This window comes from Daucus carota, chromosome 2 (genome assembly GCF_001625215.2).
Source record: "Daucus carota subsp. sativus chromosome 2, DH1 v3.0, whole genome shotgun sequence".
NCBI classification, from domain to species: Eukaryota; Viridiplantae; Streptophyta; class Magnoliopsida; order Apiales; family Apiaceae; genus Daucus; species Daucus carota.
Window position 1 is genome coordinate 44,804,347 of NC_030382.2, and position 16,001 is coordinate 44,820,347.

Here is a 16,001-nt window from a genome sequence, read left to right on the forward strand (position 1 = left end):
TGGAAGCTGCACAATGAAAATTGAATGAGGGTCTCTTGTCTGTGTCCATGAACACACCCGCGTTGGCTCTGAAAATTTGAGTGTTTTATGCGAATTTTGAAAATAATGCGCGTAAGATCGTAAAAGAAAATTTAAACACATTCAAATCAATATACAATCTAATCATCGAAAACATTATTTTAAATCTAACAACACAATTAATTAAATTCATGTAAATATATAAATGCATACATTTATCATTAATACTATCTATGCATAGGTTTTTTGGTGTCCTAGGATAGTGGTGCTCCAGGTCTTCGATTTGGTCGTCTTACTCCAGGGCCAACTCTGAAACACACTAACAACAAATTTTAACTTAGGTGGAAGATTTTGATTAGTGTGGAGGAACATTACTATTATCAAACTATATTTAATGAAAACCTGTCGAGTCTGATCCCAATTTAAACAATTAAGGCCAAGGGAGGAAAATGATCATAAATATCATAATTTGGAGTTAAAATATCTGACATGATGTAGTGTTAGGTTTCAAGAATAAAACTCCACACGATAGAGCGTCATGAGAATGAATTTACATGGACTTGGGTTTGGAGCGCTAAATAAAATAACGTTATAACCTGACGTTACATTATGGAGCGTCAATCTTTTCAGGTTTACATGTGTTTTGCTTATCACCAGAAACATTACACGATATAAGATTATAACGTTATAGGTGAGATATGAGATTATATTTTTCAAATGATATTTAAGATATTATTGATTTAAGTTGTGATACTTGGGTCCAATACATGGGGAGGGAGTATATGGATAGATATATTTTAAATTAAAAATAAAATGTCATAGTACCAGTACCACACAATTATATTATTATTAAAATCAACCATGCAATACCACGGTGAAACTCCAAACATTTTAAGGTTAAAAGGGAAGCGGAAAAAACACACCATGATTGAGTTAAGAATAAATGATGGGAGGTGAGTGTAAAGGGAGGCAAAAGCTATGATTTAGAGAAGTAAAATGCTTGGTGCACATAATTGTGTACAAAAACATGTACATAATGATATGTGGCGGATTTTAATTGGATGACCCCTCTGCATTTACACCAACCATCCCAATTAAAACCCACCACATCACTTGCCACGTCATTATGTACAATTTTTTCTGTACACAATTATGTGCATCTGGCACTTCTCTTCAGAGAATTGGTACCCCTGACACCACCATGTCATGATTGGACTTGCATAACCTCCACAACCCCACCCCCTTTCCTCTTTCTTTCTACAGTATATACTAACCCATCTCAACCCCCTTTCATTGCACATCAACTACTTAGCTTTTGAAATCACTTCTTGAAACTCATACATATATTTCAAGAAAGAGCTATACATCTAGATATACAAGAATGATGATACATCAAAGAGAAGATCATTTGGGGCTCACTCTAAGCTTGAACTTCCAAACAGGAACTCACCAACCTTCATTATCTTCCTCACCGCTACAACTAAATCAAACACCTTCCCTGGCCTCCTCATCAACTCACTCACATTTCAACCTCCACAACACCACCACTTTAACCAAACAAACCTCAGGTAACTCCCTCCCTCTCAAACCCCATATGAAAGAATTTCCTTTGTTTCTCCATTTTTTCTCACAGACATTTCATCAAACACCTTGCACTCTCTTACACTTTATCGCCAGATCTGCATCTTACTAACTCATTTTTCTCATGCATCTACAGATCGGAGCTTGTTCGAGACATGCAGAGTGGAAACGAGGTCGTTTTTAAAGGGAATCGACGTCAACCGGCTGCCGACGATGACGGTAGACATGGAAGAAGAAGCTGGCGTGTCTTCACCGAACAGTACAATATCAAGTGTTAGTGGAAAAAGAAGAAGTCTAGAGAGATCTGAGCTGGGTAACAATAGTGATGATCTTATAGATTGTGATGATGAAGATGGTGATAATTCTAGAAAAAAGCTGAGGCTTTCTAAAGATCAGGCTGCTATTCTTGAAGATAGCTTCAAGGAACATAATACTCTTAATCCAGTAAGTATATTTGTATTTGTATGTATGTTCATGCCTGTCCGAGGATGAGGGTCTTTAGGTAATTTACTTATGTGGGTATGGTTTGTTTTGCAGAAACAGAAGCTGGCTTTGGCAAAAAGACTAGGTTTGAGACCTCGTCAGGTGGAGGTCTGGTTCCAGAACAGAAGGGCTAGGTGAGATATTTGTCTTGTTATTAAGGTTGTTTTTGGTATTTTAGTTTCAATGTACTCCACGGAAATGAAATGCAGATATATTATCCAATGAAACATGGTCCATTAAAAATTATAAATAATTAAGATTGGTTTGTGCCCATACTGGAACAAAAAACTAATATGCTAAGGATTTATTTTGGATTTTGTTTTACATTTATATAATATTTTTTAGTAGCAAGTATTCAATATTCTTTAGTTGTGAAAGCAAGTCACTTATTTTCAGAAATTTATACACATTTACTAGCTATTTTCAGAAATAAGAATAAGGAACTTATTTTTGGAAAATAAGAAAAGCCAAACGGGAAAAAATTACTTCGATTGTTCAAGGTTCAAAACTAATGTTAATGCATCAAGAATCACTGGATAAATATCTTAATGAACTCACTAAAGTACTAGTTATGTACATTTTGTTTGTGTCAACTGTGGATATTTGTACAGCTATTGAGCATTTGTGCCAAAGATTAAAGTTTAAACATTTTGTTATCCTCAGGACTAAGTTGAAGCAAACTGAGGTTGATTGTGAGTTCCTAAAGAGATGTTGCGAGAATCTAACCGAGGAAAATAGGAGATTGCAGAAGGAGGTTCAGGATCTGAGGGCTCTTAAATCATCCCCACAGTTTTATATGCAAATGGCCCCTCCCACAACCCTGACCATGTGCCCTTCATGTGAGCGTGTCTCAGCCCCAGTGTCGTCAGCTGCCTCACCGTCGACCACACCTGTTCAGCCACTCCATTCGGGTTCTAGTCACCATCGGGTCCCTTTTAACCCATGGGCCATTAAGCCTGCTGCTCAACAACTGCTCAATGCAACCCACCATAGACCATGATGTTGGTTTAAACTAGTGGAATATGCAATGGAGAAATGAGGAATGTTTAGTTGTTTAATAGGAGTATCTCTTTGTCGTACGTTTGTGAATAATCTGAAAGATGTAGGATTTGGTGGTTGTAATGTGATATGGTAGGGTCTGAATATATTAAGTAACAAAGCTTGTACTAGGTTTTACTAGTCTCTAGTAATTTTACAAAAGTTACAAAAGGCTGTTTTACATCAAAATCTAAATTTGTTAACCACTTAGAGTGACCAAATCATACATTCAAGTTTAAAGAAAGCATGTATAAAGCCCAACTATACTATGTGATAAATAATGGACTACCATTTCGTGGAGGGCAATGATGCACTTCTAGAGTTCTAGTTCTAGGGCCCAAAGCTGATTCAGGATTTTGGGGGCATTTCCTTATCGCTCTTAATAGACCTCCGTTGGTGTATGAATTTTTGAATCTTTGAACTCTATCATTCAAATAAACTCAAGTCGTACTAAGATACTGAGAAAATTTGATATACTCCCTCTCGTAATCTGCTTCCCAAGCCCAATCCATATTCTCCTCAAGTCGTACTAAAAAATCCATCCGTCAATTTGCTTATCTCATCCTTAAGCTCATTTTGAGGTGACTCATCTACCACTTCCTACGCTCATTTTGGAGCTCATACGAATGTTAAAAATCCTCCCAACGCGACTCTGATACTAGTTATTGGTTTTGCTAAACAAGCTTGACTCCGCAATAATTTAATTTTATAATAATATGATATTTTTGTTATAGACCAAGCTTGCACAAATTTATTTTTGATCCCTCTCAAAGAGTATCACAATATCAGAAATTTTTGACATATATATTTTAACTGTCTGTCCTTTCAACAACCAATGGGACAACTCCTGATACGATTTTAGTAAATTTCTTCCTGATATATGATATATGTTCAAACTTCACTACGTTTGCAAGACTGTTAAAACATACATCAATTCGGTACTTCGTGATATCTTCTAATATTTATAACTGTTGGAATATAAATTTAAACTATCTTTTAAAATCTTTTTAGTTTTGTAACCCTCTTTTTTTTAAAAAAAATAATTCCTGTAATAATGAACTAGTATTCAAGTGTTCATTATTGTGTAGGTTATAAATTCATTAACTACTCCCTCCATCCCAAATTAGATGAGCTAGTTAACTTTAGGCACGTAACTTAAGGTGTATTGACCGTATAGCCCCGAAATTTATTTTTTTAAATTTTCTTTTGTAAATAAAATTTCATATTTAAATTTTTATTTGGAAAAATAAAATTTCAAAAATAAGTAATGTAGATATGCAGTCAATGAATTTTAAAGTACGTGCCCGAAGTCAACGAGTTCATCTAATTTGGGATGGAGGGAGTATTCCCCGTGCAAATAAAAGGGTTAAATGGCTAATTCATAACTAAGTTAGTTAAAAACTTGCAGTTTGATCATGTTGTTAAAAAAACTCACAGTCAACTAATGAAATATTTAAAAACTTACATATCAGTCTTTGCTGTTAACTCCGTTTAAAACATTAACGGAAATAAGCCATCTTTCAAAAAGATCACTATAACTATAACAAGAACAATAATACAAAAACATCACCCAAAAATAATAAGCATCACCCTTTCCGGTTACAACATCTAATAGCAGCTCTTTTATACAAACACTAACCTCCATCATCTTCTACGGCCATGGCCTCCCCCGCCGTCGACTGCAAGCCTCCGGCTACCAACAGTCGACCCCGCCTCAACTTCGATTAAGAGCAGCTCAAACAACAACTATCACCGCCACTATTATGCATACACAGCCGTCTTTCATCTCCTCCATCCCTTTATCTCTTTCCAACCCCATCTCATCATCATCTGTAATGGCGGAATCCGGCGCGCCATCTCGACTAATCCGAGCTCCACCGCCATCAGCCACACCTTTGTTGTCAAACCCAACCCCCCACGCAACAACAACATATACACAAAATCAAAACTCTCTCGATTCACGGCGGCCAATGAAACGTGATTTTATGTTTTATTTTGAATTTAAATTTAATTAAGATTGGGTCGGGTCGGGTAAACGAGTATTTTAACGGAGAACGTTAAAAGTCAATAAATATTAACGTTCGTGTAAGTTTTTGTAAGCAAGATCGTTCGATTGAAAATTATATGAAGCAAAATTATGTGTTTGAAAGCTTTTTCAACAACATGACCAAACTGCAAGTTTTTAACCAACTTAATCGTGTATTAGCTATTTAACCCGCAAATAAAGTCATTAGCTTCATGATTTTACACACCAACACATACACGAAGTTTTCCATTCTTATATTTTTCTTAGAGCCCTAAGTCCGATAGCAGCGATATTTGTTCAAATTCATAGTTTGTTAAGCGTTCGAAATATATCATAAAAAATGCACAAGTTTTTCAACCCCCTTGTTAAAATTTGTTTAGATCTTTCGGTGTCTCCTGTTTCCTTCGATTAATCATTCAAAAAGTAAAATAAAAGAAAAAATTTAGTTTATTACGCGTGTGCGTAGATACAAGGGTATACGGGATTATGGGCATAAATAAAATGCAACTGTATAAATTTCGAATTTATTGACCATTGACTTTGTTAGTCATACATGATAGTACTACAACAGACATTTTCGAGGGCAAACAAGAGTGCTTTAGAAGAACTCACGGATCTTTTTCTGTATTCGAAAGAGAATCATCTGGCATCGACTTCAAAAGTCAGAAGAGGAAGAAGTCAAAGTAGCAAAGACTTGAGAGTTGAGATGATGAAAATGCAACAAGACTACAAAAGTTCAGTTGGAGACTTGGAGTTGTAAACTTTGAATAACAAATTGTTGCTTGCTCCTGCATCTGTCTCATGCATGTTGTTAACGGAGAAAACTGGTAGGTTAACAAAGATGAGGTTCGCGGCGTGGATCAAGATTCTGTTGGCGAGAATGTAGGAGATGGTTGATTGTTTGTTATGAGGGTGGCTGCAATTGTAAGCAAAGGGTTCTAGATTGCTAACTGGAATAGCTCTCAAGAATGATCGATGCCTACAATCTGCCTACGTACCCCTATTTATAGGGGATCAAGCCGTTACGTAGTTCTTTCTCCTAAGAGACCCATGTGGGCTGGGCCTCCCCTTCTAGAATCTTCCTCCCGAAAGGGGCCCAATACGATGAGGCCTAGCCTTTTGGGCTTACCCCAAATGCATGGGCACTCTCCTACTCCCCGACAGGGACAACCCGCCAGACTGCAGAGATAGGACCTCTCAGGGTGTCTTCTTCTCTATCCTCTACCTCCCAAGGAGGACAACTCCCCAGACTCCAAGGTAGGGTCTTCTTGATACAACAATGAGATCTATTCATGCTTAAGGGCGTCCCCCTAAACACAAAGTACCCCTCACTGCCCTTCGGAATTATGATAAAATGAACTTTCCTCAGCAAGTGGGCGCGCCTAAAGATAGGGCGCGCCCTATCTTTTGACCGGGTCACTCTGAGACTGGAATGATCTTGACTTTCCTGGGCCCAAATAGGCCTTCTTCTATGGGCCGGATCTTTATGGTGATTTTCGCGTATAACAACTACCCCCCAGATCTCGGTGGCATTGAAAATGTCGACGAGATCTTCATGTCTTCTGTGAACATCATCCCTCTTTCTATCTAACTCTTCTTCAATTTACTTTTGCATGTCTTCAAATTTAGGCGTGACAAGATTGGGCGCGCCTGATGTTGTCGACCGTTGCAGCCCTAACATGAACAGCTGTACTCCACTATTCTCCGCTATTTTCGATTTATTTTAATTCTTTAATTTTTTACCCTAGTATAAATACGGGTTTCCCTTTTTTTATCTCTTCACTTTCATCTCACTTTCTTTTACTCCATAACTGCCTCCCGCCGCCGTCGACCTTCATTGAGCTTTTCAGGCCACATCCGTGCTCCATTTCAAATTTTGAGACCAGCCCAGTGTTCCTCTCTGCATAAGGTATCTTCTCATACCTTTATCTTCCTATTTCACCGAGTAACTTAGCAGATTCGAGCATGTGACCATTTATCTTCCGAGATGTTCTTCATATTTCTACTGTATATATATGTATGTATATGCATTTGATCCGGTTTCAACACTTTTTGATTTTGAATATCTGTTTGTGATACTCTGATTACTTGATGTTGGCTAGGCGCGTCCTGTAGTGGTAGTATGCACTCGTTAGCTCCTTATTATATAGATGCATGTCATAGGATTAGATCTTTTTGTTCTGACGAGTTCCCCCTTTTATCCACCTGGCGCGCCCTATCTCTAGGCGCGCCCATTATCTTTAGCTACTTTCCATTCCTCTGTTTCATGCTCATGCATAGTCCCTGTTTGTATTGTTGTGGCTTAAAGGTTAAAGCTTTAATGTATTTTCTTTTCATCCTTTCTTCTCCTTTTTCCTTATGCTTCACTTCTTTAAGATATTCGTTCAACAGATGTTTTCTTCTTCTATTTTCTTTATCTTGGCGCGCCCAGTTGTCACAACCCTCCTTTTCTTTTTGCAGCTGGCTATACTGGGCGCGCCAGGTCCTCTCTCACCTACCCCTTTACGCTCATTGCCACCTCAACCTACGATGGGCGTGACTGAAAGCGGGGCCTCTTCCCCTGAATTGCTAAAAACTCACCAAATTGACATAGATGAGCTGTTAGATCAAGACGAGCAGGATCTTCAAGATTTTTCTAGGAAGAAACCTAGAGTCGAGACCGAGGATGATCCATTAGACAACTCTGGTGAGGAAGAACTAGGGGATGACGTAGATGCTAATGATGAAGATTCTGAAGAGGAAGCGGCTGAAGAGGAAGCCAGAACTTTTTATCACAACTTAGATGAGGAGGATTCTTTAGACGAGGCGCGCCCTCCTTCCCCTCTGCCTTCTCCTAATCCATATGCCCATCCTTCTATCTTAGACCAGGAACTAGATTTCGAGTGGGATGAAGACAAGGAAATTCGAGAGGCATTCAAGGCTAAGGCCCGCAAAAAAGCTGGCAAACTTGCCTGTGTTGGGCTTTCTTCTACTGCTTCAAAGGCTGAGATTAAATGGTGCCTAAAGTACTATGACAAAGGCTGCATCTGGGCGCGCCCTCACCCTTGGATGAGGCCCCATATCTTTGATTATAATCCTAGATTACGTATCCCCAGAATGGTTCTTACCCCCAAATTGGTAAAGCTTGGTGTTGGGCCTCCGCTTCATCCTTATTTTAGATCCATTATCGAATGGTACGATATTGCTCCTATCCAGCTATCTCCCAATGGATGGAAGTTAGCCATTGCCCTGTATATGCTCTATCGTGATCATAATAACCGCGCCCCGACTATGGAGGATCTAAGCTACTTCTTTAGACTAGGCGCGTCTAGTCTGGGCTATTATTATCTGGTGGTTTGGAAGACCCATAATTCCACAGGCTGGTCTGAGGGGAAGACTAGCAACGAGAAAAAATGGAAGGAACCATTCTTCTATACCTGGCCAGACGAGAGAGTCAGAACTCAGTTTAACACTTCTCCTAGTAAGTTTCACTGGGCGCGCCTTCTTTTTTGTTCCTTTACTTCTGTTTGTTGTTGCTCCTTTTATGATGTACTTAGACAATCTTCCTTCTTTTAGTCGAGAGAAAACAATCTGTTCTTTCTGGGCGCGCCAAGAGAAGAGCAGAAAATATTATTAATCTTCCGTACGAGGCTAAAATTATTAATCATCTTGTTACTACCGAGCGCTTGAAAGAATATGGCTTTCTGAGCGAAGCAGTAGGATCAATCTGTCCTTACTATGACTTTTATGGAGGTCGTCCCATCAAGAGGAAAGCCAAAAAAGTCGAGGAAGTTGAGGTTGAGGAAGAGGAAGAGGAAGATTACTCTGATGATGCTACAGATCAGGGCGCGCCTGATTATGGTCACATACTTTCTTTTAACTTCTGTATCTGTCTGTGCTTTTGTATTTTTATTGCCATCCTGCCTATCTAGTTGCTTTCATTACTGCCTTGTCTAATTTTCTTATATATGCTTATATATACGTACTAATCTTTCTCTTATGTATTTTCAGACATGTCGCTCCCTGCTGGATTCGGAATTGGCACAGGGCGCGCCAAGACTCAGGGCGCGTCCAGTGTAAAGCAGCCGAGCAAAGTTTCTGTCAGCCAGCCTGCTCTCAAACGGTCTCCTCTCAAGAAGAAGGAGGAAAAAAGGAAAGCTCAAGAAGATGTTCTTGTTCAAACTAAGAAGCTGAAGGGGGTAGGGACTACTTCAGAGTTCCCTTATGAGGCTCCAGTCACAGCTGCAGGTGATTGGTTTGCCAAGATGGCCGACGTATATCTAGGCCCAGGGAGGTTTCATAATTGGCAGCAGAGGACGGGCGATCAGGCGGCTGAGGCATGTAGGCGCGCCGCGGGGGAGCTGTTTTTTCATTTAACATGCAATCCTTCTGATACCGAAAAACTCAAGGCGCGCCTTGATGCTGCAGAGGAGGAGAACAAAAAGATGAAAAGGAAACTAGAGGCATGTGAGGGAGAGAAATCTTCACTGGAGAAGTTTAAATCTTCTGCTGAGAGAGATATAACGAGGCTCAAGGCAGATGCTGACAACCTCAGGATCGAGCTGAACAAGACTGCTCAAGAATTGACATCTGCTAGTGGAAAGGTACTGTCCTTGGAGAGGAAACTTGAAGATCTGGAGGAGAAACAGGCTGAAGACAATCGTCTAGCCTTTGCAGATGGGTTCCGCAGCTATGTCACTGGATTTCTGGCCGTGGACCCAGAGTATGACTGGAGTAAGTTTGTTCCAGCTACACGATCTTGGATTGAAGAGTTCAAAGTCCAAGAGGCCCAGGCTATAGAGGAGAAAAGGCTGCAGATTGAGTTGGAGACCGCCTCTGATTCTGCTAAGAAATTCTTAGAACAGGCCTCTCCACTTGAGGCGCGCCTAGATAACCAAGAATCTCCGGAGAATCCTATTCCTAGGATTGAATCAGGCGTGAGTGCTTCTCAGGATCCTCCAGCTGTCGAGACGGCTGATACGACTGGATCTCAGCCCAACCATAATGATTCCTCTCAAGATCAGGCCTGATATTTATCTCTGTTTCCTTCTGAACTTTATTCGGGCGCGGGTCCCTGTAACCCTGCAATTTGTATAACTTAACTTGCCTCGTTTGATATTGGGGCGCGCCCCTTCTTTTACTGAGTCTTGAGTTATTTAGCTTTTTCTTTTAAGTAACTGCCCGTTTATCTGTTTTCTGTTCTGTACTATATTACATAAAAATTTTCCTTGCCATGCTGTGTTATTGAATATTCACAAGTAATAACGTGGCGCGCCTAATCTCGACGCCTTTGTGACCTCGAAATGGCAGTTTTAGTGAACTATTTCTTCTGCAAGCTTTTCTTAAATACTCAGTGTCCCTTTACTTTATTGGGATATGGCGCGCCATGTATTATTTCTGGCACTTCAATTTTCCTGTGGACTTGTCTTTTTTAAATCTTTTTGCTTGAAAACAATAAGGAACTAAGTCGATAGTGATGGGGCGCGCCTTAAGATGTGGCGCGCCGTATGTGCGTAAATGACAGAATCAAGCAAATTAGACTAGTATTATCATTTCACCAAGGTATTATCACAAACATCCCATCTTCTATTGTTCCCAACAATTACAGGTCGCTTCTATTGATAGTATTTCTTTAAATGTTCAGCATTCCATGCCTTAGAGATGGGCTCTCCCTGCATGTCCTCCAAGTAATAGGCACCTCCAAAAATCTCAGCTCGAATGCGGTAGGGTCCTTCCCAGTTTGCCCCAAACACTCCATGGCCTGGCACTTTCATTCCTGGCATCATCCTGCGCAACACTAAGTCTCCCACCTTGAATGGTCTAGGCTTGACTCGACTGTTGTAGAATCGGGCTGTCCTTTGTTGATATGCTGCCAACCTAACTTGCGACTCCCTTCTGACTTCTTCCAGCATATCAAGATGTAGCCTCTGGTTGACAACATTTTCCTCTTCCTGGAAGTGGTCTCTCCTGAAGGAACCTGCTCCGACCTCTACCGGAACCATTGCTTCACAACCATAGGTCAACATGAACGGCGATTCCCCAGTTGTTGTCCTTGGCGTAGTATTGTATGACCATAATACCATCGGAAGTTCCTCCGGCCAATCTCCTTTCTTCTCTTCCAACTTGGCCTTCAGCGTGTGTTTGATGATCTTGTTGATTGCTTCAGTCTGTCCATTGCTTTGTGGATGATACACAGCTGCAAAGTTCCTCCTTATATTCAAGTCATCACATAACTTCTTCAATTCTCTGCTATCAAATTGTTTCCCATTATCAGATATTAGTTTATACGGGATACCAAATCTGCACACGATTGAATTGAATACAAAACTTGTTATCTTCCTAGCAGTAATGGTTGCTAGAGGTGTGGCCTCGGCCCATTTTGTAAAGTAATCTACTGCCACTACTGCATACCTGACTCCTCCTTTGGCCTTTGGAAGTTCTCCAATGAGATCTATCCCCCACAAAGCGAATGGCCATGGACTGAGTAACGGAGTTAGACTAGCTGCAGGACGAGATGAATATGTGGCAAATCGCTGGCACTTGTCACAAGCTTGCACGAACTTGCTTGCTTCACTCCTCATAGTTGGCCAGTAGTATCCTTGCCTAAGGATCTTTAGTGCAAGTGAACTACCCCCCGAGTGATTGCCACATATTCCTTCATGCACTTCCCTTAAGATATAATTGCACTCTTCCCCTGCAATGCACTTCAGCAACGGTTGGTTGAACCCTCTCTTGTACAAGACACCATCATATATCACAAATCTTGCTGCTTTGTATCTGAGACTTCTGGCCTCCTTTAAACTTTCTGGGAGTTGACCCTCCTGGATGAACTTTAATATAGGAGTCATCCAAGTATCCACAACTTCCTTCTCTACTTCCATCAGATCTCCTCTGAACCGGGTGACCTTCTGTGCTTCTGACACACTAGGCTTCTCTTGAACACAGAATTGGATAGTTCCTAATAACTTGGTGTCCCTTCTTGAACTGGCCTTGGCCAAGGCATCAGCACCTTCATTTTTCTCGCGAGGAACTTTTTCCAAATGTACCTCTCTAAACTTCTTCATCAGTTCTTGTGTATGGGTCATGTATAAGTTCGTCCTCCATCCTCGAGCTAAGAACCCCCCATTTACCTGGTGGACCACCAACATTGAATCACTATACACAATAAGGTTCCTAGCCCTCATTTCCACAGCTAAGGCCAGACCATTGATCAAAGCTTCATACTCTGCATCGTTATTGGTTGCGGGGAACCCCAGGTGGATGGCACTCAACAACCGACACCCCCCGGGACTAACCAAAACTATACCGACTCCAGCTCCGTCAGAGTTGACAGCTCCATCGACATGCAAGTTCCACCATGTGTCATCCTCTACCAATAGACCTTCAATGGGTTCAACAACTGGACTATATGGTACTATTGCCCACTCTTGAGTATCATCCTCAAATTCCAATAAGAAATCAGCCAAGGCTTGGCCTTTGATAGTAGCCCTAGGCTTGTAATCCAAGTCAAACTGTCCTAGCTCAACAGCCCACTTCATGAGTCTTCCCGTTGCTTCTGGCTTATGCATAATCTGACGGAGAGGGTATGAAGTTCTTACCTCAATCTTATGTGCCTGAAAGTATGGACGAAGCTTCCTTGCTGCTAAGATCAGAGAGTATACCAACTTTTCCATGCTAGTGTATCTTGTCTCAGCATCCAATAGTCTTTTGCTAACATAATATACCGGGAATTGAACATCCTTCTCCTCCTTTACAAGAACAGCGCTGACCGAGTATCTTGAAACGGCCAGGTATAAGATCAATGTTTCCCCTTCTACGGGTTTGGCCAAGAGAGGTGGCTTTCCCAATTGTTCCTTTACCTTTTGGAAGGCCTCTTCACATTCATCTGTCCATACAAATGTTTTCCCAGCCTCCTTGATAGCCTTAAAGAACTCCTTACATCTGTCTGAGGATTTAGACACAAATCTATTTAATGCCGCTATCCTTCCCGTAAGGCTCTGAACTTGCCTCACATTCTGAGGAGACTTCATATCGAGTAATGCCTTGATTTTTGCAGGATTAGCTTCGATCCCTCGATGATTTACCATGAACCCCAAGAATTTACCAGACTCAACTCCAAATACACACTTCTGGGGATTCAACTTCATTCGATACTTCCTAAGTATGTCAAACATTTCAGACAAATGCCGAATGTGATCTTGCGCCTCCTTGGACTTGACCAGCATGTCATCCACATAAACCTCCATAGTCTTACCAATCTGATCCTTAAACATCATGTTCACAAGGCGTTGGTAAGTTGCGCCAGCATTGATTAGTCCAAATGGCATCCCTATATAGCAATAGAGTCCTCTATCAGTTATAAATGAAGTGTGCTCCTGATCCGGTTCATGCATGGGTATCTGATTATACCCTGAATAGGCATCCATGAAACTTAACAGAGCGTGTCCTGCTGTGGCATCTACCAACTGGTCTATCCTTGGGAGTGGAAAACTATCTTTTGGGCATGCTTTGTTTAGATCTGTGAAATCAACACAGGTTCTCCACTTCCCATTAGGCTTCCTGACAAGGACCGGATTAGCCAGCCATGTAGGGTAGAACGACTCCTTGATCAACTTAGCACCCAACAACCGGTCAACTTCCTCCTTTAGTGCTTGAGCTCTTTCTCCACTAACAGGCCTTCTCTTCTGTCTCATCCCTTTCTTGGTAGGGTCAATGTTTAAATGGTGACTCATTACTTCTGGGTCGATCCCTACCATATCAGCATGACACCAAGCAAAAACATCCAAGTTGCTTCTTAAGAAACGGATAAGGCTTGCCTTCAACTCTCCTTTAAGTTTAGATCCTATCTTCAATGTTTTGGCCTCTCCGGCCTCCCCAACCTGGATTTCAACGGTATCTTCGGCCGGACCGGTCTTGGTTGACTCTAAGGGCAGCCTTGGGTCTAGATCAGACTCCTCTTTGGTTCCAGATGTCTCCCCTTTTTCCCATATAGAGCAAGGCTTAAGCTCGGCATCTGAATCTACTTCCATTGGTTCTTTCCCTTTTGATTGCCCGAGATTATCTTCTTCATCAGGAAATTGGACAAAGTAAGTCATATTGACCTCCCCACCAGTGTTGGTAACAAGGGGCTCTTTCAGCGGTCTACCCTTCTTGAAACCTTTAAGAGATTGCAGGTAACACTCTCTGGAGTCATATTGGCACCCCCTCACAACTCCAATTCCTCCAGGTGTCGGGAATTTCATAGACAAATGATATATTGATGTGACCACCCTCATCTCTTTCAGTAACGGTCGCCCAATAATAGCATTGTGTGATGAGTCGTGATCGACAATCATAAAATCCATAACCTGAGTGGCTGAGCATGTTCCTTCCCCTAGTGTTACCGGGAGTCGGATTGTCCCTTTTACCTTTACAGCCTCTCCACCAAATCCATAGATATAGACATCCTCAACCTTCATATCCTTATCAGGGAGGCCAAGCTTCTGGTAGGTGCCATAATAAAGAATGTTGACAGAACTTCCATTGTCAACAAGCACACGATGAACATTCATTGGACCAATACGAAGAGCGATCACCAAGGCATCATTGTGCGGGTGGTGAACCCATCTGGCATCTTCTTCTGAAAAAGTAATGTCAATGGCTTCACCTCTAAAGACTTTAGGCGGCCTAGATGACAAATTATGTATATTAGTAAGGGGCCTACCTTTTGCCTCCTTTGCATATCTCTCCATAGCCCTGGTTCCCTCACCGGCCAAATGTGGCCCTCCGAAGATGACATGAATGCTTCCTTCCTTAACGAACTGGATATCCTCTTGCTTCCCTCTCTCTTGGTCGCCAGTATAGCCAAGCCCTCTTCTGTCCTTGGCTCGAATATCTCGTCGGGATCGGGCTTCTCGTACTATCCATTCATTAAGCTGGCCTTCTTTGATTAATAATTCAATCTCTTCTTTCAGTTGTCTACATTCATGGGTATCATGCCCGGTTGATTCATGGTATTCACAGTACTTGTCCTTATTCTTGGCTTGCCAAGAATTTAGTGGAGCTGGCCTGCGGAAGAGTCCCTTATCACGATTGACTTCAAAGATGTGATCGATTGGTGCGGCAAGCGGTGTCCAGCGATCTTCCCTTTCCTCATGATCTCGGGGAGGTGTATAGTTCCTTCTATACATGGTGTTGACCCGGTTAGGGCTTCGTCGCCTCCCCCTTTGTTCTGGACTTGGAGACCGGTCCCTTCTCTTTTGTCGGGCCTTACCAGGGCTTCTCTCATTCTTTCGGCTCTCAGCCAATGACTGTTCAACATTTTTGTATGCCTCAGCCTTCGCATATAAATCTGCCAGAGACTTGGGATCATTGCCTTGCAAGTGCTTCCAAAAATCAGTCCCCACTCGAAGCCCAGCCACCAAGAAGCTTTTTAATGTCTCGTCAGTCGCCCCCCGAACGTTGGATGACTCTGCATTGAAACGTTTGAAGTAGGCATGAAGAGTCTCTCCTTCCTTCTGTTTGATATTTGCCAGAGTGGTGACTGGTGGAGCATACTTGACGGTTGCCTGGAACTGAGTCAAGAACATGGTCTGCATGCTTGTCCAAGAAGTGATGGATGCTGGTTCCAATTTCCGGAACCATTGGTAGGCGCTATCTCTGAATGTTGCCGCCAGAAGTCTACACCTGACAGGATCCGGTATCTGGTAAACACCCATCTCGACATTGAATCTTCCAAGAAACTCTACAGCATCTGAGTTGCCGTGAAACTTTAAATCGGAAGTGGTGTTTCTGTAATTGGCTGGCAACGGAGCCTCTATCACTTCCGCAGAGAAGGGTGATAGGGCTTGGCTTGAAAGAGACGTTTGGCTTCCATCGAAGTGTGCCAGAAGTTTCC

At 41.7% G+C, this 16,001-nt stretch overlaps 1 protein-coding gene across 1 annotated transcript; it reads left to right on the top strand.

Moving 5' to 3' along the window:
- The first annotated feature begins 1,247 nt into the window (after window positions 1–1,247).
- LOC108206539 (homeobox-leucine zipper protein HAT4) lies at window positions 1,248–3,261 on the top strand. The gene is made up of 4 exons (XM_017376872.2): window positions 1,248–1,586; window positions 1,736–2,043; window positions 2,137–2,216; window positions 2,746–3,261. The coding sequence occupies exons 1-4, from the start codon at window positions 1,400–1,402 to the stop codon at window positions 3,080–3,082; spliced, it is 912 nt and encodes a 303-aa protein (XP_017232361.1). The 5' UTR covers window positions 1,248–1,399; the 3' UTR covers window positions 3,083–3,261.
- The last annotated feature ends 12,740 nt before the right edge of the window (window positions 3,262–16,001 follow it).